General features: G+C 41.8%; 1 protein-coding gene across 1 annotated transcript in view; it reads right to left on the bottom strand.

Moving 5' to 3' along the window:
- Positions 1–27,889, bottom strand: part of LOC141048316 (uncharacterized) — a 198,499-nt gene that overhangs the window by 84,913 nt on the left and 85,697 nt on the right. The window contains exon 8 of the mRNA XM_073543818.1: positions 15,975–16,097. Within this exon, the coding sequence (XP_073399919.1) occupies positions 15,975–16,097 (123 nt within the window). The remainder of the gene's footprint in view (positions 1–15,974; positions 16,098–27,889) is intronic.

Raw genomic sequence — 27,889 nt, 5'->3', positions numbered from 1 at the left:
CAGCAACAATACTCAGGTAGGCTGTGGCGTTGCAACGATGCTCAATTGGCACCAAGGGGCCCAAAGAGTGCCAAGAAAAAATTCCCCACACCATGACACCACCACCACCAGCCTGAACCGTTGATACAAGGCAGGATGGATCCATGCTTTCATGTTGTTTACACCAAATTCTGACCCTACCATCCGAATGTCGCAGCAGAAATTCGAGACTCATCAGACCAGGCAACGTTTTTCCAATCTTCTACTGTCCAATTTCGATGAGTTTGTGCAAATTGTAGCCTCAGTTTCCTGTTCTTAGCTGAGAGGAGTGGTACCCGGTGTGGTCTTCTGCTGCTGTAGCCCATCTGCCTCAAAGTTCGACGCACTGTGCGTTCAGAGATGCTCTTCTGCCTACCTTGGTTGTAACGGGTGGCAATTTGAGTCACTGTTGCCTTTCTATCAGCTCGAACCAGTCTGCCCATTCTCCTCTGACCTCTGGCATCAACAAGGCATTTCCGGCCACAGAACTGCCGCTCACTGGATTTTTTTTCTTTTTCGGACCATTCTCTGTAAACCCTAGAGATGGTTGTGCGTGAAAATCCCAGTAGATCAGCAGTTTCTGAAATACTCAGACCAGCCCTTCTGGCACCAACAATCATGCCACGTTCAAAGGCACTCAAATCACCTTTCTTCCCCATACTGATGCTCGGTTTGAACTGCAGGAGATTGTCTTGACCATGTCTACATGCCTAAATGCACTGAGTTGCCGCCATGTGATTGGCTGATTAGAAATTAAGTCTTAATACACAGTTGGACAGGTGTACCTAATAAAGTGGCCAGTGAGTGTATATATATATATATATATATATATATTGTGGGGAATAGATAGCTCAGCTGGGGATCTTTGCTTTGGCACAAGCGTGTGGCTATGAAGTCACTTCAGCAGACTAGCAATATGGACACGGCATATTTATTGTGCACACTTGTTATCCAATGTTACACATGCCAAACATGAAATAAAACGTCTAAGGCCGTCTGGCCACTAACTAACAATAGCAGGCTAACTACAAAATAAACCTATATAACAGCAAACAAGTCCATGTTATCTTACTGTGTCAGCTCCCAGCTCAGCAGACGATAGACTAAGAGATCCCAGCTCCTCCTGATTATATCAGCTGGACCAGTCAGGAAACCAAAACCTGTATTGAATTAGTGGAGGGGGAACTACCAGTCCTTTCCATGCTGATCACTAAGGAAACCAGGACTGGATTACAGTGAAATAAACTGGCTTCATCATCAGTACAGGGAGACATATGAAATGAAACGGGGAGAAACATACCTGTTTTCTAGTACCTCTCCCCTTGGCACCTCACACACCCCCCTCCTCTGTTCGAGCCCGTGGGGTCGGACAGGACGAGTCACCAAGCAGTGCGTTCTAGACAACGCATCTGCATTTCTGTGCGCTGTGCCCGCCCTGTGCTCAACGGAAAATTTAAACCCTTGTAATGCTAAGAACCAGCGTGTCACCCGTGCATTGCCTTCTTTTGCCCGGGACATCCATGTTAGGGGCGAATGGTCCGTCACTAGCCTAAACTGGCGACCTAGTAAATAATAGCGCAAGGTGCACAGGGCCCATTTCACAGCCAGGGCTTCCCGCTCAACTACACTGTAGTTCTTTTCTGCTCTCGTAAGCTTTCTGCTTAGATAGGCCACTGGGTGTTCCTCGCCATTTACTTCTTGAGACAAAACCGCGCCGAGGCCCACCCCAGAGGTGTCTGTTTGGACAATAAACTCCCGTTTAAAGTCTGGTGCAACCAACACTGGTTGGTCACAGAGGACTCTTTTCAATCGCTGAAAGGCCTCCTCTGCTTCTGCGTTCCACTTTATTGTGACAGATTTCGACCCCTTAGTAAGATCTGTGAGAGGAGCTGCGATGGTCGCAAAATGTTTGATGAACCGCCTATAATAACCAACGATCCCTAAAAAAGCTCCAACCTGTTTTTTGGTTACCGGTCGTGGCCAATTTTGAATAGCATCCACTTTATTGGCTTGAGGCTTCACGACACCTCTCCCTATGCTATATCCCAGATAGCGAGCCTCTTCCAATCCCAACATACATTTCTTGGGATTGGCAGTCAACCCAGCTGTTTTTAAGGAGTCTAAGACGGCTTGTACTTTTGACAAATGTGTGTCCCAGTCATTGCTAAAGATAATAATGTCGTCCAAGTACGCAGATGCATACTGGCCATGGGGTTTTAGGACAATATCCATTAGACGTTGGAAGGTGGCTGCGGCACCATGCAACCCAAATGGCATATCTCGGTACTGGAATAATCCCTGGGGCGTAACAAAGGCAGTTTTCTCTTTGGCTGATTCCGTGAGGGGAATCTGCCAATAACCTTTTGTTAAGTCAATAGTAGATATGTACCTAGCCGAACCCAGTCTCTCTATCAGTTCATCGACTCTTGGCATCGGGTAGGCATCGAATTTCGATACTTCGTTTACTTTCCGAAAATCGTTACAAAATCGGATAGTCCCATCGGGTTTGGGCACCAGTACGATAGGGCTAGCCCAATCACTCCGGGACTCCTCAATGACCCCGAGCTCTAACATCTTCTTCACTTCCTGGGCAATGGCTTGTCTCCGAGCCTCCGGAATTCGATATGGTTTAAGCCGTACCCGCGCCTGTGGATCAGTAATAATGTCATGTTTGATTAGGTGACTCCAGCCAGGAAGTTCCGAGAAAATATCTGCGTTCCTCTGTATGAACTCCCTGGTCTCTCGTTTTTGCCTTTCGGATAGCGTGTCTGCAATACCCACTTCTGGCGGAGCTACCTGGGGGTCCTTTACCTTAGAAGGTGGTGCCCCTCGAGGCCCATCCTCAAGGGCAGCTCCTGCCACCAGACTCTCCCTGTCCCGCCAGGCCTTAAGCAAGTTTATGTGGTATATTTGTTAGGGCTTTCTCTTGTCTGGTTGGTGTATCTTATAATTTACTTCACCTACTCGTTCCAGCACTTCGTATGGTCCCTGCCATTTCGCAAGAAATTTATTCTCTATGGTAGGCACCAATACCAACACCCTGTCTCCGGGTTGAAAGACTCGTGTTTTTGCCGCTCGGTTGTATACCGTGCTTTGGGCATGTTGTGCGCGCTCTAAACACTCTTTAACTATTGGCATAACTGCTGCAATTCGGTCCTGCATAAGTGTTATGTGTTCAATTACACTGCGATAAGGAGTTACCTCTTGTTCCCAAGTCTCCTTGGCAATATCTAACAGGCCTCTAGGACACCGCCCATAAACCAACTCAAAAGGTGAAAAGCCTGTGGAGGATTGGGGTACCTCACGTATAGCGAACAGGAGGTATGGTAGTAGGGCATCCCAATCTCTCCCGTCCTTATCCACCACCCTTTTCAACATTCCCTTTAGGGTTTTGTTAAAGCGCTCCACCAAACCATCAGTCTGAGGGTGATATACTGAGGTACGCAAATGGGAGATTTTTAGCAGTTTACATAAATCCTTAAGTATACGAGACATAAAGGGGGTCCCTTGATCCGTAAGTATCTCTTTCGGAATGCCAGTGCGGGAAAACATATTAACCAGCTCCTTTGAAATTGATTTCGCATTGGCATTCCGCAAGGGCACTGCTTCGGGATAACGCGTGGCGTAATCCAATACTACCAAAATGTACTGATGACCCCTGGCAGATTTAACTAATGGACCGACTATATCCATTGCTATCCTCTCGAAGGGCACCTCTATTATTGGTAAGGGCACTAAGGGGCTTCTAAAATGTGACATAGGTGCGGTCAATTGACACGTAGGACATGACCGACAGTACTGGGTCACGTCTCCCACTAGACCCGGCCAAAAGAAACGTTGCAGAATACGGTGTTTTGTCTTTTCTACCGCCAGGTGTCCTCCCAAGGGATGTTTATGTGCCAACTCCAAAACTACCTGGCGAAAGGACTTAGGTACCACTAGTTGTTCTACCACCACCCCTCGCACCTTGTCTCTGTGATACAACATATCCTGCTGCACCGCCACGTGTGGGAACTCGTTTTGAGCCCCTGGGTACAATGGTCTTCCCTCGGAGACCTTTATGTTTTCCCACGCCCTTGCTAGAGTGGGATCCTGGTGCTGAGCGGTCCCGAACTTACCACGGGCCACCTCAAGGTCAGGCATTTCTAAAACATCCTCTAGCTGGTCTGCCTCGCCTGCATACACAGCCAGAGGAGAGTCCACAGATTCTAGTACTTCCTCTGAGATGAGTTCTCCGTCGTCTTGCTGCAATGGTTCAGGGGCTAGCTCCAGAGCACCGTCTTCAACTAGAGGGTTCATGCCACTTTTGAAGTTCCACAAGTCCCAAAATAAGGGAAAGTCTCTCCCCAGGATTACACTGTGTCCCATAGACTTTATGACTGCCGCCTGATGTCTTTCCGTCCCTACTGGCGTGGCAAGAGTAACCCAGGCAGTGGGGTAGTTCTTAGTATCCCCATGGATGCAACTAATGCCCACGGTTAAGTTCGTTAGGGCGCTAGAGTCCACCAAACTGGCATGTACCAAAGTTACTTGACTGCCGGAATCCAAGACGGCATTCACACTATAACCGTCAACCTCGACATGGCACACGTGTTGTTCATTTCGCGTGAGGGTCTCCGCCACACAGACTGACTGCACATATAATGAAAGACGCCTCATAGCATTACAGTCCATTGGCTCTGTAGTCATTGGGCAGTTAGCTGCTACATGGCCAAGCCCGCGACATCGCCAACATTGTATAGGCCCTTGTCTCCTCGATGGAGATCCCAGACGAGGTCTGCTGGCTTGATGTGAGCCCGTACCACCTCCATAGTCCTTTGTAGGTCTGCTACCCTTCATCGTGACGTTCTCTTCTTTTGAAGATGGAGTAGGTTTCGCAGGACTCTCCAGCGATTTCTTGGGGGGCCAGTGGGGTGCTAACGTCCCTTGGAGTAGGCTTTCAGAAGCATTGTAGCGTTCGACCATATTCACCAACTGGTCAGCGGTAGTTGGGTCACCCTGTCCAACCCACCTCTGGATCTTAGCGGGTAAGGACCGCAGGTACTTGTCTAGAACAACACGCTCCACCATCTGTGCGGACGTTAAAGCCTCCGGTTGCAGCCATTTTTTTACTAGATGGATGAGATCATGCATTTGTGAGCGGGCTGGCTGATGCTCCACAAAATTCCATAAATGCACCCTCTGTGCACGTACATACGTGTTTACTCCCAGCCTTGCCAGGATTTCGCCTTTGAGTTTGATATAGTCCATAGCATCCGCTCCACTCAGATCGTAATAGGCTTTTTGTGGATCTCCGCTCAGAAATGGAGCAACTACCTCAGCCCATCTGTCCAGTGGTAAGTGCTCACGTTCTGCAATACGTTCAAACACGGTGAGGTATGCTTCCACATCATCGTCTGCGGTCATTTTAAGCAAAGTCTTCTGTACGGCTTTCTGCGCACTAGCAGCGCTTTGTGCACGGTCTCCCTCATCTCGGGGTTGCCGAACCAAGGCCTGTTTTATTGCCTCCAACTGCTCTTGCTGCATCTGGTGTTGCTGCTCCAGAGCCTTCTGGAAGCAAGCATTAGTCTGCTGTTGCTGCACATTTGCTTGCAATAACTGCTTCACTAGTTCCTCCATATTACTGGACTCTTGGCTCTTCAAAAGTGCAGAAGCTTTCAGCCAGGACATACACAGCGTTTTCTCTGCAGTCACAGTCCAGCAGCCACAAGTGCCCGCATTCGAAACACCATTTGTGGGGAATAGATAGCTCAGCTGGGGATCTTTGCTTTGGCACAAGCGTGTGGCTATGAAGTCACTTCAGCAGACTAGCAATATGGACACGGCATATTTATTGTGCACACTTGTTATCCAATGTTACACATGCCAAACATGAAATAAAACATCTAAGGCCGTCTGGCCACTAACTAACAATAGCAGGCTAACTACAAAATAAACCTATATAACAGCAAAGAAGTCCATGTAATCTTACTGTGTCAGCTCCCAGCTCAGCAGACGATAGACTAAGAGATCCCAGCTCCTCCTGATTATATCAGCTGGACCAGTCAGGAAACCAAAACCTGTATTGAATTAGTGGAGGGGGAACTACCAGTCCTTTCCATGCTGATCACTAAGGAAACCAGGACTGGATTACAGTGAAATAAACTGGCTTCATCATCAGTACAGGGAGACATATGAAATGAAACGGGGAGAAACATACCTGTTTTCTAGTACCTCTCCCCTTGGCACCTCACAATATATATATATAATGATTTTTTTTTTTTGACCAGATTTAATTTTCAAATTTCTAACTGAAAGGTTGTGTACTCCGCAAGGAAATTGTGTATGGATGTGTATGACTTCTGGAACACACAGTATATGAAAGTCATCTGAACCTGCTAATTTCAGGCCGGTCTTCTAAAGTGCATATCAACTCCCTCCCAACATCAACCGTTACAGAAAATGAAGCGTTTCTCCGAAAAAATTATTGCAATTACACATCTTTTGTTATACACCTGTTTATTTTCTTTGTATGTATTGGACTAACACACACAAAAACACCAGAAAAAAAAAGGCTAATTGGACATAATTTCACACAAAAACCTCAAAAATGTCAGTGACAAAATTTGTTAGCACCTTTCCAAAATTGTGCAAAAACAACTTTTTTTCAGGCATGTGATGTTCGTTTAAACTAAACTGACCTGTGGCAAGTAGCAAGTGTGAGCAATGTGAAAATCACACCTGAAACCTGATAAAAAAAGGAAGAAGACTCAATCTTTGAATTGTGTCTGTGTGTGCCATATTAAACATGGAGAACAGAAATAGGAAAAGAGAACTGTCTGAGGACTTGAGAACCAAAATAGTTGAACAATAACAACAATCTCAAGGTTACAAGTCCATCTCCAGAGATCTTGATGTTCCTTTACCCATGGTGCAAAACATAAACAAGAGGTTAAGAACCCATGGCACTGTAGCTAATCTTCCTGGACATGGACAGCAGAGAAAAAAATTTATGAAGGTTGCAAAGCAGGATAGTCTGGATGGTGAATAAACAGCCCCAATCACGTTCCAAAGAAATCCAAGCTATCCTGCAGGCTCAGGGTGCATCAGTGTCAGCATGAACTATCCGTAGACAATTGAATGAAATGCTATGGCAGGAGACCCAGGAGGACCCCACTAATGATACGGAGACATAAGAAAGCTAGGACTGCAGTTTGCTAAAATGTACATGAGTAAGCCAAAATCCTCCTGGGAAAGCTTCATGTGTTCAGTTGAGAACAAGATAGAGCTTTTTGGTAAAGCACATCATTCTACTGCTTACCAATAACAGTAAAATATGCTGGAGGTACAAAGATGTTTTGGGATTGCTTTGCTGCCTCTGGCACTGGGTGCCTTAATTGTGTGCAAGGTATTCATGAAATCTGAAAAATACCAAAGAATTTTGGGTTGCAATGTAGTGCCCAGTGTCAGAAAGCTGGGTTTGCGTCCTACTTTATGAGTCTTTCAACATGACAATGACTCCAAACATACTTCAAGAAGCACCCAGGAATGGATGGAAACAAAGTGCTGGAGAGTTCTGAAGTGACAGCAATGAATCCAGATCTAAATCCCATTGAACACCTGTACAGAGATCTTAGAATTGCTGTTGGGAGAAGGCACCCTTGAAATATGAGAGACTTGGAGCAGTTGGCAAAAGAAGAATTGTCCAAAATTACAGTTGAGAGGTGTAAGAAGCTTGTTGATGGGTTGATAGTTATAGGAGTCGATTGATTGCAGTTATTTATTCCAAGGGGTGTGTAACCAAATATTAAGTTGAGGGCGCCAAAACAATTTTGTACGGCTCATTTTTGGGGTTGTGTGTGAAATTATGTCCAATTTGCCTTTTTTCTGTTTTTTGTGTTGTTCCAATACACACAAATATATATATATATATATATATATATATATATATATACATACACACACACATGCATACATTTTATTTTTTCTTTTAAAATGTATCACCTTATTTCTGTCAGCCCAGCAGCAGCATTATTTCTCTCTCATGGAGCCAGATTGAATCCTCACTTAAATATGCACTCTAGTTGCTCATTTTCCCTTTTGTAATCCTGCGGCATTTGTGACAAGATAATATTCAATCGATGGCTCTACATGTTGCAGTGTGTGCACACTTTACTCTTTTCCATGTTAATTATTCATTCAGTTGTCTCTCATTCCCCTATGGCTTAGTTGAGATATAAAGGATTGAGAATCTATCAGATCTTTAAATTAAAAGCTTTGATGATTTCAACATGAGGTTTTCTGCAGCTATCGACTTGACAGTTGGGGTTTTTTTTTATCTAAACCAGCTCCTTTAACCGAAATAAAAAAAAATCACCACAAATTAAATATGTGCCAGTATCACAAAATGTACGTTCACATTTAAATAAAACAGTATAAGTATTTCATACTTAACGAAGCATTCCCACCCAACTTTCTACTGCTTACACTTGTGTAAATGTACATGTAGTGCAGCATTAGCGTGTTAATATACTCACCGATTGCATCATGCCAACGTTCAGTGTGCCAAGTAGATCTGGCAGAGCTAGACTCGTCTATGGACAAATGGATTATTATCTTCTCGTCAAAGATATTAATTTTGTTTTACTCTTTTACAGGGGACATGAGCATCGGAGGGCTATCTTCATGTGAAGGACAGGTGAGGGACATGGTTATTTACTATTTTAATTTTTTTTTACAGGAGACATGGGCTTCAGTGGACTTGGTGTCAAGGTGAGTATAACTATGCTTTTTTATTTTTAAATGAAACAAATTTGTCAATGACTATTTCACATAAAGAACTTTATTTATTGTGTTTTTTATGGATGTGCCATTTCTGGGGCATCTGAGAGCTGATGTTTTTAGTCTGGGAGGGGGCCAATATCCATGGCACCATCCTAGCCTATTACTATCAGCCCACAGCTGTCTGTCTATCCTTTGCTGGTTATTACAGGGGGACCCTACATCATTTTTTTGAGGGGGGATCACCTATTTTAATAACCAGTAAAGGATAAGTATACAGATGAGAGATGATTTTAATAACCTGGGAAGCACCATGTGTATTACTCCCTTCCCAGGCTATAAACATCAGCTCCCAGCTGTCCGCTTTCCCTCTGCTGGTTAAAAAAATTTTGAATGATCCCACACCATATTTTTTCAGATACTTTTTTATTAAATACATGTACAGTAAACTACAGAAGCAATGTACTAATTATATGTCACTAACATCTTTATATCTATCAACTCTATGTACCTATATCTATTCTGTCAGGTCACGCTGTGATTTTTCTTTACACGGCTGATGAAATGTCGGTTTTTTAAAGAGATGGGTGCGTGAAAATTGGACTGTGCTCGCATGGTCCGAATGCTGTGCGATTTTTTAATTGCACTCATTGACCTGCATTGGTGAGCCTCATCTGACATATGAGAACAATCGCAGCATGTCATCATTTTTTTCTCAGTCCGATTTGAGCTGAGAAAAACGGACTCATAGAATAACATTAGTCAGAGTGCAATCAGATTTTTTATTGGATTGCACTCGTCGTTTTTTCTCACAAATAATTAAGTGCCCTTACAATGGAAGTCAATGGAGGGTCAGAGTGGGAACTCTGGGGGGGGGGGGGGAGTTAGTCTTTAATACTATTAGATAACATTTTATAAATTCTTATTAGTAATACAGTAGTAGATAAAAAGCTTTCACCTTTATATTATGAATTTGTCGTGAAAAGCAATTGAAACTTTACTGTTTAAATCAATTCAGCATATGTTAATATAAATCACACAAGGGGTCATCATATAGGGTATGCACCATCCTGTTAGCTGACTTTTAAGACAACGGTTTTAGCTTTTTCATTTTAGTTGCTTGACTTGTGTCTGCAGGGAAAACTGACAAAAATATTCAGACTAAAAGTCTGCATGATTTGGTGCGTCTCTCCCTTTAGATTTCAAAGCCTTAAGTGGTTAAAAAGTTACAAAAGTGGATATAAAAGTCTACACATCCCTGTTAAAATGGTCGGCTTTTGTCATGTTAAAAAAAAAAAACTCCGAAAAGAATAATTTTAGAACATTTTTCACCTTTGCCACCTACAATCTGTACAATACAATTGAAAAATAATCTGAAATCTTTTTGTGTGGAAAAGGAAAGATAAATAACTTAAATAAGATGGTTGTATAAATACGCACAGCTTTAGAATAATACCTTAGAATCATAGAATCATAGAATCGTAGAGTTGGAAGGGACCTCATGGGCCATCTGGTCCAACCCCCTGCTCAGAGCAGGATTCGCTAAATCATCCCAGTCAGATGTCTGTCCAGCCTCTGTTTGAAGACTTCCATTGAAGGAGAACTCACCACTTCTCGTGGCAGCCTGTTCCACTCATTGATCACTCTAACTGTCAAAAAGTTTTTTCTAATATCTAATCTGTGTCTCCTCCCATTCAGTTTCATCCCATTGCTTCTAGTCTTTCCTTGTGCAAATGAGAATAAAGTTGATCCTTCTACAATGTGACAGCCCTTTAGATATTTGTAGACAGCTATTAAGTCTCCTCTCAGTCTTCTCTTTTGCAAACTAAACATTCCCAATTCCTGCAACCTTTCCTCATAAGACAGGGTTTGCAGACCGGTCACCATTCTGGTCGCTCTTTTCTGAACTTGCTTTAGTTTGTTGATGTCTTTTTTAAAATGTGGTGCCCAAAACTGGACACAATATTCCAGATGAGGTCTGACCAAAGAGGAGTAGAGGGAAATAATGACTTCACGTGATCTAGACTGTATGCTTCTGTTAATACATCCTAGAATTGCATTTGCCTTTTTTGCTGCTGCATCACACTGTTGACTCATATTCAGTCTGTGATCTATTAGTATACCCAAGTCTTTTTCACATGTGCTGTCACTTAGCCCTATTCCTCCCATTCTATATATGCTTTTTTCATTTTTATTGCCCAGATGTAGTACTTTGCATTTCTCCCTGTTAAAAACCATTCTGTTAGTTGCTGCCCACTTCTCCAGTTTATTTAAATCTTTTTGAATCCTTTCTCTCTCTCTTCTCTAGTATTAGCTATCCCTCCTAGCTTTGTGTCATCAGCAAATTTAATCAGTTTACCCTTAATTCCTTCATCTAAATCGTTGATAAAGATGTTGAACAATACAGGGCCCAGGACAGAGCCCTGTGGTACCCCACTTGAGACATTCTTCCAACTGGATGTGCAGCCATTTACGACCACTCTTTGGGTCTGATCACTAAGCCAGTTATGAATCCACCTAACAGTTGCCTTGTCCATTCCATACTTAGTCATTTTTTCAATAAGGATTGTATGAGAGACTTTGTCAAATGCTTTGCTGAAGTCTAGATATACTATATCTACAGCATTTCCTTGATCCACCCAATCAGTGATACCGTCATAGAAGGAAATTAAGTTAGTCTGACATGACTTATTAGTTACAAACCCATGCTGACTCTGTTTAATCACTTCATTCTCATCCAGGTATTGACATACATGTTGTTTAATAATTTGTTCAAAGATCTTTCCTGGTATAGAAGTCAGACTCACCGGCCTATAGTTGCCTGGGTCCACCTTCTTCCCCTTTTTGAAGATAGGAACAACATTTGCTCTTCTCCAGTCTTCTGGCACTTCTCCTATTCTCCAAGAATTTTCAAAGATTATGGAGAGGGGTTCAAAAATTTATTCTGCTATCTCCTTCATCAAAGGATCCTTGTTAAAAAATCCTTTGAATTTATGACAGCAGTCTTTTTGGATAGGAGTCAATCAACATGGCACATCAAGAATTGGCAATCTTTATCCACTCCTTCTTGCAGTAGCACTCCAAATCTGTCAGATTATGAGGCTATCTCCTGTGTGCAGGTCCCTCTTCAGGCTGACCCTCAGATCTTCAATTGGATTCGGGTCTGAGCTCTGGCTGGGCGTTCCCAAAACATTCACCTTCTTCAGAAACCAAGAAACCATTCTTTTGTTTATTTGCTGGATTGCCGAAAAATTAAATTCTGCTTCATCGTCAGCTTTTTAGCAAAGACCTGAAGATTTTGATGTAAAATTGACGGATATCATGGCTAAAGACTCAGTTCCAGCTACTGAAAAGCAATGCAAAATGCAGCCTTCTCTATGCTTCATTGTGGGTATGGGGTTCTTTTGGTGATGTGCAGTGTTGTATTTGCCCCAAACATACCTTTTGGAATTATGGCCAAAATTCAGCCTATTAGATCATTTTTTTGCTTGTATTTGATCAATTTTTGAAGGACGTCCAGTTCTAGGTAATGTCTCTGTTGTATCAAATTTAAGCCTGTTCTTGATGAGTGTTCCATGATATATCTAATGCATTGGCAATGTTTTTGTACCCATTTCCTAACTGAGAACTTTCAACAATGAGATCGCTTTGCTGTGTTGTAAAATGTTTATGGACCATGGTTTTTACTGTAAAATGCAACTAAGAAAATGACAGGAAAATCCAACTTGAACAGGTAAACTTTATATGAGGTTAATCGTAATCACTTTAAATGATTGCAGCTTTGTAACGACTACTATTTAACATGAGTGTAAATGACTGGCCATGCCTGAAAACAGCTACATCTCCATTTATAAGAGGGTTTGATACTATCAACATCTCTCCCAGTTGATACAGCCAGGCTGCAGTTCTTGTGGGGTTAACGGACATAGCCCGACATACATCATTTCTAGGTGATTCCTGGTTAAGTGCAGCAGCTCAGTCCACGGCTCTCCTCACACAGCCTCCTGGCTTCTTCCTGCGCTCTCCCACCAATGGTGAGTCAACCCTTTTGTGGGGGAGGTCTGAATTCAATTGTCCAATTCAAACACAAATTTGATAAATCACCCAGCTCTAGTCTCTAATGAGGCATCCATTTTTAAGCCCCCTTTACATTTAGCGATGCACCAGCGATTCCGACCACGATATGACCGGGGCAGGATCGCTGGTGCATCGCTAAATGGTCGCTAGTGAGCTGCCAAACAGGCAGATCTCACAGCGATGCAGCGACGTAGCAGGGGTCATTACTTACCTTTCAGATGCGGCGATGATGACGTCCTCCCGCCCACGTCCACGCGTCACTCGTTGGCGCCAGCAGGAAGCCCAGCAGGAAGCAGCCGACAAGAAATGAACGTGGACGATCTCACGCGATCAGCGATAGCCAGCGGGGGAGCCGGTCGGAGGTAAAGGGGGTTTAACACATAGCGGTATCGCTAGCAATATTGCTAAAGCGCCACCAATTTTGTGACGCAGCAGCAATATTGCTAGCGATATCGCTACATGTGACACTTACCTCCGACCGGCTCCCCCGCTGGCTATCGCTGATCGCGCGAGATCGTCCACGTCCATATCTCGTCGGCTGCTTCCTGCTTTGCTTCCTGCTGGCGCCGACGAGCGACGCGTGGACGCGGGCAGGAGGACGTCATCATCGCCGCTTCTGAAAGGTAAGTAATAACCGCTGCTGCATCGCTGTGAGATCTGCCTGTTTGGCAGCTCACTAGTGATCATTTAGCGATGCACCAGCGATCCTGACCGGGTCATATCGTGGTCGGGATCGCTGGTGCATCGCTAAATGTAAAGGGGGCTTAAGTATCACATGTAGCGATATCGCCGCTGCGTCACAAAATCGGTGACGCTTTAGCGATATTGCTAGCGATATCGTTATGTGTAATACCCCCTTTAGGATGGAGACATTTGGCATCATTTATGCAATGAGCTTTTTCCGAAAATAATAATAATAAAACAAAAACTTACTAGAAACTTAACGATGTCATCTCCTGTATTTTTCTACAAGTTTTAAGATTTTTTTTCACAAAAGAATAGAATTTAGGCCAACCCTGTTCTTCCTAAGACCAGCTTTAGGCCCTGAGTGACTAGAGCCATGTCAGTAGGTGTAAGACTATTAGGGAACAGAGTGCGAGAAGAAAAAAGCCAACACCTGTAAACACGATCTGCTGCATCTTACACGCCCATCATCACCCTGCCAGAAAAGTGTTTGGCAGACTGCAAATTGCCTCGGAAAAAACTGCTCTTTTCCAGGTGACCGAAGTTCCAAAACTTCTTTGTTTTTTTCCACACTGCACCTTGTGTACAGGATGGAAAGCTCTTTATAGCTGAGTCAGCAGCGCTAACATGTCTAAGTACCTACATATCTACCAGATGATCACAATGCTTCTATTTCTTAACTGATGTCACATAAGAGGCTTATAAAAGTGTTCTGCTATAAAGATGATGGCGCACAGTATGTTTGCTGAGACGAATCACCAATCAAATATTATCATCATCCTAACAATGCAATGGAAGGGTTTTCTAGTTTCAACAAATAAATCCCATTTATTGCAAAATGAAAAGTTTTGTAACTTTTTAATATAATTATGGTGTTGATTTGATTCTATTTTATCTATTAAAGATTAAAATAGTGGAGCATGCAACCTTCCTGAAGAACCGCAGCTAGAAAACAGGGGACTATACCAACAAGACCCAATAAGTAGGCAAACTAGATAAAATAAATTGTTTTGCGCTGAGTTTCAGGTTTAAATATATGAATAATTTCCAGGTTCTATTTAAAAAATGAAGATTTATAGGAGGCCATAGTGTATTACTCTAGTCAATGAGGAAAAACCGTTACCTTAATGTAACGTTGCACAGTTTGCAAGATCTTCACTGTGCAACGTTACATTAAGGTAATGGTTTTTCCTCATTGACTACAGTAATACACTATGGCCTCCTATAAATCTTCATTTTTTAAATAGAACCTGGAAATTATTCATATATTTAAACCTGAAAATCAGTGCAAAACAATTTATTTTATCTACTTTATCCATTATATTCGATTCAGTTTTACTTGTGGAAACCAAAATACACCTTTAATGAAAAAAAATATATATACTGTATAACCCGTAGCAATGTACTTTTGTGTACTTCAACCTTTATTAAACATTATTCTCAATAACCTCATGCTAAACCACTTTCAATATACATCTGCTTTTCCTTTATTATTACCAAAAATCATCAACTATCCAGAAACAAAGAAAAAAAATGTTACTGCCTATGGTCAGGAAATAAACACGATTTTTCCTTTCAGACTGGCACCTTGATTTAAAAACAGGGCTGGATAGGGTGTCATTTTTAGTTATTTATTTTAAAGAGTCATCTTTGCCATGTGCCGACACCATAGTCAATAAATGGGCCTATGGAGGGTCCTAAGCCATGCAAGTACACCAGCTTTCCACAGTAATCTCTGCCCAACGTCTCTCTTGTGGCCGGATTGAGTGCTCTATCCTCCTGCTGTGTCTTGGAATTTCACATTGACACCACAAGGATGTGCCATGCGCTCCCAGTCCAGAGTGCCATCATGGCTGAGGGTAAAGGTTGTACTAATGCACCGCATACATCAGGCAGTTGATAAAGCAGGGAGTTTACCATGTTTGTGCCCAGTAAGGGATTTTAATGATGAAATCAGTGACATACCAGGAGAGTGGAGAAGTTAATCAAGGCCAAGAAGTAGGCATTGGGAAAAGTACACTGCAGAGAGCTAGAGCACTTGTCAGCTCATATGCATAATGGTTTAAAGTTCATTTTCAAAGTAAGGGCCCATTCAGACGCCTATTAAAATAGTTTCAAGACTGGACCGCAATGCATGGACTGGCTGCCGGTCTCCTGACCCGTGCGTGACAGCTTTATATATTTTTATGAAGCAATCACGCTTGAATTAGGAGACCTGTGACCAGTCCGTGCATTGCAGTCGGATCTCAGATCGATTTGCTCGGACGTCTGAATGCACCATAATTCTTAGATTTGTTAATGCTATAGTAGCCAGGAAGATCCAGGCAAACTCCCTTTAACATGTTCTTTAGCTTGACCCCCTCTTAACAAACATTTTGGAAATTCGTAGCCATGACATTATTACTATTGTGTATAATGGCATCTTGAAAACTTACCACATAGAGAAGGTTAAGGTTATCAACTTTCCCGTAACAAAGATCCAACAGGGTCACTGGATTTTTAGTCGCTTGTCTTACGGACATTATCCATGGTAGAGCCAGATTTTCTACACTTGTTGTCTATAAGGAAATAGCAGGAAATAGATGATAATGGGTTTGGAAGGAATATAATAAAACAAAACAAGGGGGGTTAAATGCAGTGATGTAATTTCAGTCCATAGTAAGATCAAATGGTGCCATCACAACCAGTGTGTGCACAGTGCTACCTTCTGCAGGGACAGAGCATTATGCACAATCTACAGAAAGCTTCCATGACTAACTATGGAGCTACATTGCTCTGCATTTGAGCTTAGCTGCAGACACAGAACAATATGACATTTATCAAAACTATAGAATTTGATAACAATGCAGCAGCGCTAGCATATATATATGTTGAATCAGCTGCAAGTATAGAAAATCCCCACCACAAAGGGGAAAAGAGAGGAATTACAAGAAAGGTAATGGAGAATACTCGCGCAGTCACGTGGTGCCCAGATCAGCTACGGTGTGCAAAAGGAGCCAAAATCTAGTACCGACTTTTTCCTCTGATCCACCAACTGGCACTTTATATGTGAACATCCACTGTATCATCACAACTCACCATACAAACCCTACGTATGACTCATCGATCTACATGTGAATATCCACTACACTACTACAGGTATTTGTTGTTCTAAATCAGTGTTTGCATTTATATGTTTGAGTCACAGCGCGAGTATTCTCCATTACCTTTCTTGTAATTTATCAAAACTAGAAGCAAAGTTGCATAAATTTTATACTGGAACGTATCGCCCAGATAAAACTACCCTTTAATGTCACAAGATGTACATACACATTGGGGCATATTTATCCACCTGCTAATTGTTAGTGCCAACATACCTTCAAAGTAAAGAGTCTTAAAATGCACTAGCTTTATCAAAGTCATTTATACTGGTTAATAAATTTATGTATCTTTGTACTGTATAGACCAACTTTAAACCACCTATTAGTTGGGCACATCTTTTGTTGCATGATTTTGCATTTAAGCCATGGCCATTTCCAGTGAAGGCACCATCCGTGTCAGCCAAGGCATAAAACCTGTCTAAAATATGACACAAGTCATGACAGGCTGTGGGTTTTTTCCAGAGTTTTAGTGCATTCTGTTAGAAAGTTATTTTGAAATACATTTTTCTTCTTTTTAAAGATGTTCTCTAGTCTTATGATTTAGATGTCCCACCCTTAGGATAAATCATGAATCAGGTGTTTGCAGCATAGTTCATAAAAGCTCAGCGCCAGACTCTGTGTAGTGGCCGGTCTCAGATGCTGTAGTTCAGCTCCATGGAAAAACCCCTTTGGCCATTTTTGCTATTAGAGGAAATAGTGAGATAATTTCAAGTGAAAATACAACATATGTTGGAAACCTGGTACACACGTCACAAAACAGTGGACAGTAAAGGCCTCTATGCAGATTAGAAGACTGTCTAATGCAGGGATTCCCAACCTGTAGCTCGGGAGCCACATGCGGCTCGCGGTACCATGAATTGTGGCTCGCGACTGTCTGCCAGCTTGGTGCATTAGCTCCAGGTCTAGCAAACAGGCATGAAGAGCACATCTCAAAATGGTGAATTTTGTGAGTAGCCCTGCACAGAAGTGCAGATGAGGATGCACATATACTGGTCTTAGGGGTTTAGAGATGTTTTAGGTATGGTACGCTGGAGGATGGCACTACCTGTTAGAGGAGGTGCTAAAAGCTGGATATGACAGTGTGTTTGGAGTCCTTGATGGGAGAATACTGAATGGGGGTATTGTGGGAACCCCTGGATCTCAGTATACTGCTTTGGAGTGATTTCTGTGGAAAAGCTTTGGTTATAATTATACCGTACCTCTAATGGGAGCTTTGGTTGACACTACTGTGAAGGGGGTGGGAGCTGGATGTGGCTCACGACCATCTCTCAGTGCTGAATGTAGCTCGCGACCCTCTCTCTAAGCTGAATGTGGCTCTCAAGGTCTGAAAGGCTGAAGACCACTGGTCTAATGTATAAGGGCCTCCTTACTCTTTGCTGACAAATGCTGTCAAGTGAAAGAAAGAATCCTGAAAAATACGGAAAAAATTCAATGACCAATACTTTTTTCTCCTTGGAGTCTATCAGCGGTTCTCTCAGAGAACACAGAAGAAAGTGGGCCTTCAAAATGAGATTCGGCTTAGAGATCTTAAACGAAAACTATAGAAAATTTTGCAGTAGTCAAACATAGACATGAAAGGGGAAAGAATCCGTTTGGCATCAAAACTATGGGTGTCCCTTTGGTAGGACAGAGATGAGCAAATCGGTTCACACGACCAATCAATGTTCTGTGGTTGTTGGACAGAAGCTTGTTTTTATTATGTACACCCCTCCTTACATGTAAAGCGCCATGGAATAAATGGCGCTATAACAATAAATAATAATAATAATAACCAACTCCTACATGCCAGAATCATAGATTCCTCTTTTGATTAGCCATCCTGGCACAATATCATCAATGAGGCATAACATGACACACAAAAAATGTTGCAACAGGTTGGCTAATCAGAAGAGGAGCTGGGGATGCCAGTTGGTAGGAGCAGGTTTGCAAGGCTTCTAATCTGGCACCACAGAATATTGACTTGACCCCTGCAATAAAAGTCCTGCAAATCATTTCATTCAACTCTACTAGGAAACAATTAGACTGTTTATTACACAAATATTATGAACTTAAAAATAACCTGTCAAGACAATTTTGTAAGTATAGTAAAGACATGGATGTAATGGTGCTGTAATACTGAACAAATTGATACCTTTGGAGAAGATATCTGCTTTATTGTTCTTCTGTAATCAGCACTTGAAGTTTTATACTAATTAGATCTTCTTCCGGTCTGTGATTACCCTGCTCTTCCGTTTGCCTCCCGTCTGTGATTCCCCACCTCTTCTCTCTGCCTCATGTGAGTTCCCAGCTCTTCCGCCTGCCTCCTGTCAGTGATTCCCCAGCTCTTCTGCTGCCTCTGGTCTTTGTATGACAAGACACTAGAGATGGGCGATCCTTTGGATGTTCTCGTCTGGCGGGTTCAGTCGAACAGTTAAAAAAAAAATTTGGTTCCGGTATCGCAACAGTACCCGAACCCATACCTCATTCACTTGAATGGGCGGTTCGAACATCCAGTGTTTGCCACGCTGTCATGGCAGCACAGTAAACACTGCCTCTGATCGGCAATAAAATCATGACTGCCGTTCAGAGAGCTACAATTACCACGCTTTCAAATGACAGCGTGAGCCCGCAACTGTGATCGAAGGTAAAAAGTTTACCTCCGGTCACTGGAGTTGACTGATGGGACTACTACTCCCATCAGCCTACACCTGCTGCCACTATTAACAGTGAGAGCAGACGCGGCTGAAGGGAGTATTCATCAGCCGACACCTGCACTCTAAATAATTTTTTAAAGAAAACAACGTTAGTTACCTTGTATTTTTGATAGCCAGGCAAAACTTATAGCTGCAGTAACCCTCAGCTGTCAGCGTTAGCAAGGCTAGTTATCAAGAACAATGGGGTCTCACGCCGTTTATTAAATCTCCCCATTTCTGACAACCAGCCAACCTAAAGCAGACAGCTGGGGGCTGGTGTTCTCAGGCTGGTAAGGATCCATGGATATCCTAAAAATAGCAGCCCACAGCTGCCAAGAAAAGGCGCATCTATTAGATGTGTCAATTCTGGCACTTTGCCCTGCTCTTTCCATTTGCCTTGCAAGTGGGGTTCATACTTGTGGGGTTGATGTCACCTGTCACGGAGTTACCACGACAGAGAGGAGCCAGAAGAACGCAGCGTTTGATTGCTCCTACTCCTGTGCTGATAAGAAGCACTTCACCTTTCTAAACGGAGTAAATCTGTTTTAGAAGTAGAGGGATTATTCGGCCATGTTGAGAGCTCTGGGAGCTAGGGCTCTCAGCTGCGAATGGTTAGCCACTCCTATTCCCTACATAATCTGGGTCTTGACTGACGCACATCGCCAGAGTTAGCTTTTGCTGCATGGCTGGGAGGATAGTAGTTGCTGGTTATATGAGAAGGCATTTGGTGGGTTTATCGGTGACTGTTGCTTGATTTAGTAAGTGTGATAATTCTCTTTCCTTCTCCTACTTTGGTTTTATCCCCATCCTCCACTCCACGATGCATTCCTCTGTTATATGTGAGTGAAAATTTGTATGCCTGGTATTTTTTGTCTCCCCTGTTCGCGTTAGCTTGTTCGTCAGGTTGGTGTACTACGGTGCACACCTTCTCCCCTCTTACCTGGGTGAGGGAAGGGTACAGACAGAGGGCAGATTCGGAGATAATGCAAAGTACATATCCTCGGCATCTTCACCTTCAGAAGTAACCCGGGGAACAGGGCGAGCTAGGGTGCCCCTCTAGCGTTAGGGACATCACCTTTGTATTGTCCGGTGACATCAAGCCCACAGTTTAGTAATGGAGAGGTGTTTATAAGACGCCACTCCATTACTAATCGTATAATTACACTGTAAATCACAAAGCAAGTATAAAGTCCTATTATTTGAAATAAAAAAAAAATCACACTTTTACTTTTTTATTTAAAAATAAGGAACAGTTATACTCACCTAACACCCAATTCCACTGAAGCCAACGTCTCCTGTACAAAAACAAAAAACAACCATATCCCTTACCTGTCTGTCAATCTGTCCCATGCCGTAAACCATGTCTGGGGATAAACAGTTTTCAACCTGGACGGTGCCAAGATGCGATTGTCCAGGCTGAAAACCACTGGGGAAGGAGGTGCAAAGCTACAAAGGTAACATCAAACCCACAAATATGAACCCCACTTGCCACCACAGGGCAGATGGGAAGTGCTGGGCAAAGCGCCAGAATTGGATGTGCCTTTTCTGGGCGGCTGCTGGATGCTATTTATAGGCTGGGGGTGACCAATATCCATTCTTACTATTCTTGATAGCCAGCCTTGCTAATGTGGACAGCTGAAGGGATGCAGCCTGCAACTGTCATTTTTGCGTGGCTAATTATCAAAAATACAGGGGAACCCATGCCATTTTTTTATTATTATTTACTTAGAGCACAGGTGCTGGCTGATAAATACTCCCATCATCAGCTCCTGCTCTCGCTGTTATCAGCGGCGGCAGGCATAGGCTGATGGGAAAAAAAAAAAATAAAAAAAAAAAAAAAAAAAAAAATCTGAACTGAGAAAAGTAAGTTAATGTGTATGCACAATGTAAGTGCATATTAACACATGACCATTAACCAGAGAAAACAAAAAGCAAAAAACACAAATATCCTGAACTAAAAGTAAAAAATATACTGCAAATAATGCATAAAGGTAATAATAATAATAAGGGTATTTAGTAAACATAATTTTGATCAAAATAATGTACAAGCCATCCCGCCACGTCACGGCAACCCTTGTGGGACAGTCCCTACTCTAGTATTTAAAACCTTATCACTTGCCAAGTGGCGTGAATGTGAATAATGGTCGAGCGGCTGAACCACTTGTAACAGCTTAGGCCAGACTGGATGGCTTTCCCAGCTCAGAAAGAGGGCGGTCACACCCATATATGCACTGAATGCACAATGAAATGAATAAAAAACAAATCTGAACTGAGAAAAGTAAGTTAATGTGTATGCACAATGTAAGTGCATATTAACACATGACCATTAACCAGAGAAAACAAAAAGCAAAAAACACAAATATCCTGAACTAAAAGTAAAAAATATACTGCAAATAATGCATAAAGGTAATAATAATAATAATAAGGGTATTTAGTAAACATAATTTTGATCAAAATAATGTACAAGCCATCCCGCCACGTCACGGCAACCCTTGTGGGACAGTCCCTACTCTAGTATTTAAAACCTTATCACTTGCCAAGTGGCGTGAATGTGAATAATGGTCGAGCGGCTGAACCACTTGTAACAGCTTAGGCCAGACTGGATGGCTTTCCCAGCTCAGAAAGAGGGCGGTCACACCCATATATGCACTGAATGCACAATGAAATGAATAAAAAACAAATCTGAACTGAGAAAAGTAAGTTAATGTGTATGCACAATGTAAGTGCATATTAACACATGACCATTAACCAGAGAAAACAAAAAGCAAAAAACACAAATATCCTGAACTAAGAGTAAAAAATATACTGCAAATAATGCATAAAGGTAATAATAATAATAATAATAATAATAAGGGTATTTAGTAAACATAATTTTGATCAAAATAATGTACAAGCCATCCCGCCACGTCACGGCAACCCTTGTGGGACAGTCCCTACTCTAGTATTTAAAACCTTATCACTTGCCAAGTGGCGTGAATGTGAATAATGGTCGAGCGGCTGAACCACTTGTAACAGCTTAGGCCAGACTGGATGGCTTTCCCAGCTCAGAAAGAGGGCGGTCACACCCATATATGCACTGAATGCACAATGAAATGAATAAAAAACAAATCTGAACTGAGAAAAGTAAGTTTTTATTCATTTCATTGTGCATTCAGTGCATATATGGGTGTGACCGCCCTCTTTCTGAGCTGGGAAAGCCATCCAGTCTGGCCTAAGCTGTTACAAGTGGTTCAGCCGCTCGACCATTATTCACATTCACGCCACTTGGCAAGTGATAAGGTTTTAAATACTAGAGTAGGGACTGTCCCACAAGGGTTGCCGTGACGTGGCGGGATGGCTTGTACATTATTTTGATCAAAATTATGTTTACTAAATACCCTTATTATTATTATTACCTTTATGCATTATTTGCAGTATATTTTTTTACTTTTAGTTCAGGATATTTGTGTTTTTTGCTTTTTGTTTTCTCTGGTTAATGGTCATGTGTTAATATGCACTTACATTGTGCATACACATTAACTTACTTTTCTCAGTTCAGATTTGTTTTTTATTCATTTCATTGTGCATTCAGTGCATATATGGGTGTGACCGCCCTCTTTCTGAGCTGGGAAAGCCATCCAGTCTGGCCTAAGCTGTTACAAGTGGTTCAGCCGCTCGACCATTATTCACATTCACGCCACTTGGCAAGTGATAAGGTTTTAAATACTAGAGTAGGGACTGTCCCACAAGGGTTGCCGTGACGTGGCGGGATGGCTTGTACATTATTTTGATCAAAATTATGTTTACTAAATACCCTTATTATTATTATTACCTTTATGCATTATTTGCAGTATATTTTTTACTTTTAGTTCAGGATATTTGTGTTTTTTGCTTTTTGTTTTCTCTGGTTAATGGTCATGTGTTAATATGCACTTACATTGTGCATACACATTAACTTACTTTTCTCAGTTCAGATTTGTTTTTTATTCATTTCATTGTGCATTCAGTGCATATATGGGTGTGACCGCCCTCTTTCTGAGCTGGGAAAGCCATCCAGTCTGGCCTAAGCTGTTACAAGTGGTTCAGCCGCTCGACCATTATTCACATTCACGCCACTTGGCAAGTGATAAGGTTTTAAATACTAGAGTAGGGACTGTCCCACAAGGGTTGCCGTGACGTGGCGGGATGGCTTGTACATTATTTTGATCAAAATTATGTTTACTAAATACCCTTATTATTATTATTATTATTACCTTTATGCATTATTTGCAGTATATTTTTTACTTTTAGTTCAGGATATTTGTGTTTTTTGCTTTTTGTTTTCTCTGGTTAATGGTCATGTGTTAATATGCACTTACATTGTGCATACACATTAACTTACTTTTCTCAGTTCAGATTTGTTTTTTATTCATTTCATTGTGCATTCAGTGCATATATGGGTGTGACCGCCCTCTTTCTGAGCTGGGAAAGCCATCCAGTCTGGCCTAAGCTGTTACAAGTGGTTCAGCCGCTCGACCATTATTCACATTCACGCCACTTGGCAAGTGATAAGGTTTTAAATACTAGAGTAGGGACTGTCCCACAAGGGTTGCCGTGACGTGGCGGGATGGCTTGTACATTATTTTGATCAAAATTATGTTTACTAAATACCCTTATTATTATTATTACCTTTATGCATTATTTGCAGTATATTTTTTACTTTTAGTTCAGGATATTTGTGTTTTTTGCTTTTTGTTTTCTCTGGTTAATGGTCATGTGTTAATATGCACTTACATTGTGCATACACATTAACTTACTTTTCTCAGTTCAGATTTGTTTTTTATTCATTTCATTGTGCATTCAGTGCATATACGGGTGTGACCGCCCTCTTTCTGAGCTGGGAAAGCCATCCAGTCTGGCCTAAGCTGTTACAAGTGGTTCAGCCGCTCGACCATTATTCACATTCACGCCACTTGGCAAGTGATAAGGTTTTAAATACTATAGTAGGGACTGTCCCACAAGGGTTGCCGTGACGTGGCGGGATGGCTTGTACATTATTTTGATCAAAATTATGTTTACTAAATACCCTTATTATTATTATTATTATTATTATTACCTTTATGCATTATTTGCAGTATATTTTTTACTTTTAGTTCAGGATATTTGTGTTTTTTGCTTTTTGTTTTCTCTGGTTAATGGTCATGTGTTAATATGCACTTACATTGTGCATACACATTAACTTACTTTTCTCAGTTCAGATTTGTTTTTTATTCATTTCATTGTGCATTCAGTGCATATATGGGTGTGACCGCCCTCTTTCTGAGCTGGGAAAGCCATCCAGTCTGGCCTAAGCTGTTACAAGTGGTTCAGCCGCTCGACCATTATTCACATTCACGCCACTTGGCAAGTGATAAGGTTTTAAATACTAGAGTAGGGACTGTCCCACAAGGGTTGCCGTGACGTGGCGGGATGGCTTGTACATTATTTTGATCAAAATTATGTTTACTAAATACCCTTATTATTATTATTATTACCTTTATGCATTATTTGCAGTATATTTTTTACTTTTAGTTCAGGATATTTGTGTTTTTTGCTTTTTGTTTTCTCATAGGCTGATGGGAGTAGTAGTCCCATCAGCCAACACCAGTGACCGGAGGTAAACTTTTTACCCCGGATCACAGCTGTGGGCTCATTTGACAGCTTGGGAACCGTGGCTCTCTGACCTGCGGTAATGATTTTACCACAAATCAGAGGCAGTATTTGCCGTGTTGTCATGCACATGACAGCGTGAGAAACACCAGGTGTTCAGGGTGCCTAACCCAAACAGCAACAGACTTTGCCGTGATTTCCATGTTCGGGGTCCGTGCCCAAAAGTGCATTCGGTACAGAACCCAAACTTTACTGTTTGGGTTTGCCCATCTCTACAAGTCACTGCTGAGTTTTCAGAAAAGAAGAGGCCAGTTATTCCCAGAAGGTAGGCAGGCGAAGGGGTAGGCGAATCACAGTCCGGAGGCAGGCGAGGGGCCAGGCAATCACAGACTAGAGGCAGGCAGAAGGGCAGAGAATCACAGGCAGGGAGGAGAATACGCAGTGCACAGTTCAGCCCCTGTGCACCGAAATCTAATTAGCAGACACCTTCAAATGGAGATTAAAGTAGAATCACAAAATAGATTTCTACACCAAAGGTTTCAATTTACATCAGGATTACAGCGACAATACAGCCATGTCTTTTTCTTTACATTGATTTCTTAAGAGAACCTGTCAGTACAATTTAATAATCTTTTAGAGTAGCAGTCCTCTAGTATTTGGCAAGAAGGGACAAACATGTAGGTACTGAATGGAATAAAAATACATAAAATAATCTATAGGATGAATAAGATGGCAAGTACGAATCCACATATAGATTTACAAATAAAGCCACATTAAATAAACATTTTCAAGAATCATAGAATCATAGAATCGTAGAGTTGGAAGGGACCTCCTGGGCCATCTGGTCCAACCCCCTGCTCAAAGCAGGATTCGCTAAATCATCCCAGTCAGATGTCTGTCCAGCCTCTGTTTGAAGACTTCCATTGAAGGAGAACTCGCCACTTCTCGTGGCAGCCTGTTCCACTCATTGATCACTCTAACTGTCAAAAAGTTTTTTCTAATATCTAATCTGTGTCTCCTCCCATTCAGTTTCATCCCATTGCTTCTAGTCTTTCCTTGTGCAAATGAGAATAAAGTTGATCCTTCTACAATGTGACAGCCCTTTAGATATTTGTAGACAGCTATTAAGTCTCCTCTCAGTCTTCTCTTTTGCAAACTAAACATTCCCAAATCCTGCAACCTTTCCTCATAAGACAGGGTTTGCAGACCGGTCACCATTCTGGTCGCTCTTTTCTGAACTTGCTCCAGTTTGTTGATGTCTTTTTTAAAATGTGGTGCCCAAAACTGGACACAATATTCCAGATGAGGTCTGACCAAAGAGGAGTAGAGGGAAATAATGACTTCACGTGATCTAGACTGTATGCTTCTGTTAATACATCCTAGAATTACATTTGCCTTTTTTGCTGCTGCATCACACTGTTGACTCATATTCAGTCTGTGATCTATTAGTATACCCAAGTCTTTTTCACATGTGCTGTCACTTAGCCCTATTCCTCCCATTCTATATATGCTTTTTCCATTTTTATTGCCCAGATGTAGTACTTTGCATTTCTCCCTGTTAAAAACCATTCTGTTAGTTGCTGCCCACTTCTCCAGTTTATTTAAATCTTTTTGAATCCTCTCTCTCTCTTCTCTAGTATTAGCTATCCCTCCTAGCTTTGTGTCATCAGCAAATTTAATCAGTTTACCCTCAATTCCTTCAACTAAATCGTTGATAAAGATGTTGAACAATACAGGGCCCAGGACAGAGCCCTGTGGTACCCCACTTGAGACATTCTTCCAACTGGATGTGCAGCCATTTACGACCACTCTTTGGGTCCGATCACTAAGCCAGTTATGAATCCACCTAACAGTTGCCTTGTCCATTCCATACTTAATCATTTTTTCAATAAGGATTGTATGAGAGACTTTGTCAAATGCTTTGCTGAAGTCAAGATATACTATATCTACAGCATTTCCTTGATCCACCCAATCAGTGATACCGTCATAGAAGGAAATTAAGTTAGTCTGACATGACTTATTAGTTACAAACCCATGCTGACTCTGTTTAATCACTTCATTCTTATCCAGGTATTGACATACATGTTGTTTAATAATTTGTTCAAAGATCTTTCCTGGTATAGAAGTCAGACTCACCGGCCTATAGTTACCTGGGTCCACCTTCTTCCCCTTTTTGAAGATAGGAACAACATTTGCTCTTCTCCAGTCTTCTGGCACTTCTCCTGTTCTCCAAGAATTTTCAAAGATTATAGAGAGGGGTTCAAAAATTTCTTCTGCTATCTCCTTCAGTACTCTGGGGTGTAATTCATCTGGACCTGGAGACTTGAATTCATTTAGGCTAGCTAAGTGTTTCCTCACTATCTTTCTGTTTATAGATATCCTGGATTCTTCTATTCCCTTAATAGGACAGTGAATAACAGTTGATGTTACATTTCCTTTCTGAGAGAAAACAGATGCAAAATAGGAATTTAAAAGTTCAGCCTTCTCAACATCCTGTCTTACCATTTCATCATTTTCATCCTGTAAAAATCCTATGGCATCTTTGACTTTTCTTTTACTTTTGACATATCCCCCAAATCCTTTATTATTGCTTTTGACATCTCTTGCAAGCCTCAATTCATTTTCAGCTTTAGCTAATCTGATTTGTGCCCTGCAGGTTCTGCAGACAGCATTATATTCTTCTTTAGATATGCCTCCCTCTTTCCATTTTATAAACATTTTTTTCTTCCTTTTTAGCATGTGCTTAAGTTCTGTGTTCATCCATCCTGGTTTCCTTAACTGCTTCCTATTCTTCCCTCTTTTCGGAATTGTTAACAACTGTGCTTTGAGAATTTCATTTTTCAAGATTTCCCATCCTTCCTGGACATTTTTGTCTTTAAGGATATCCAGCCATTGGATCCCTCCAATTCTCTTTCTGAATCCCTTAAAATC

Source organism: Dendrobates tinctorius, unplaced genomic scaffold, assembly GCF_039654945.1.
Source record: "Dendrobates tinctorius isolate UK_male_01 unplaced genomic scaffold, ASM3965494v1 ptg000003l, whole genome shotgun sequence".
Classification (NCBI taxonomy): Eukaryota; Metazoa; Chordata; class Amphibia; order Anura; family Dendrobatidae; genus Dendrobates; species Dendrobates tinctorius.
This window is presented reverse-complemented; position numbering and strand designations above follow the sequence as displayed.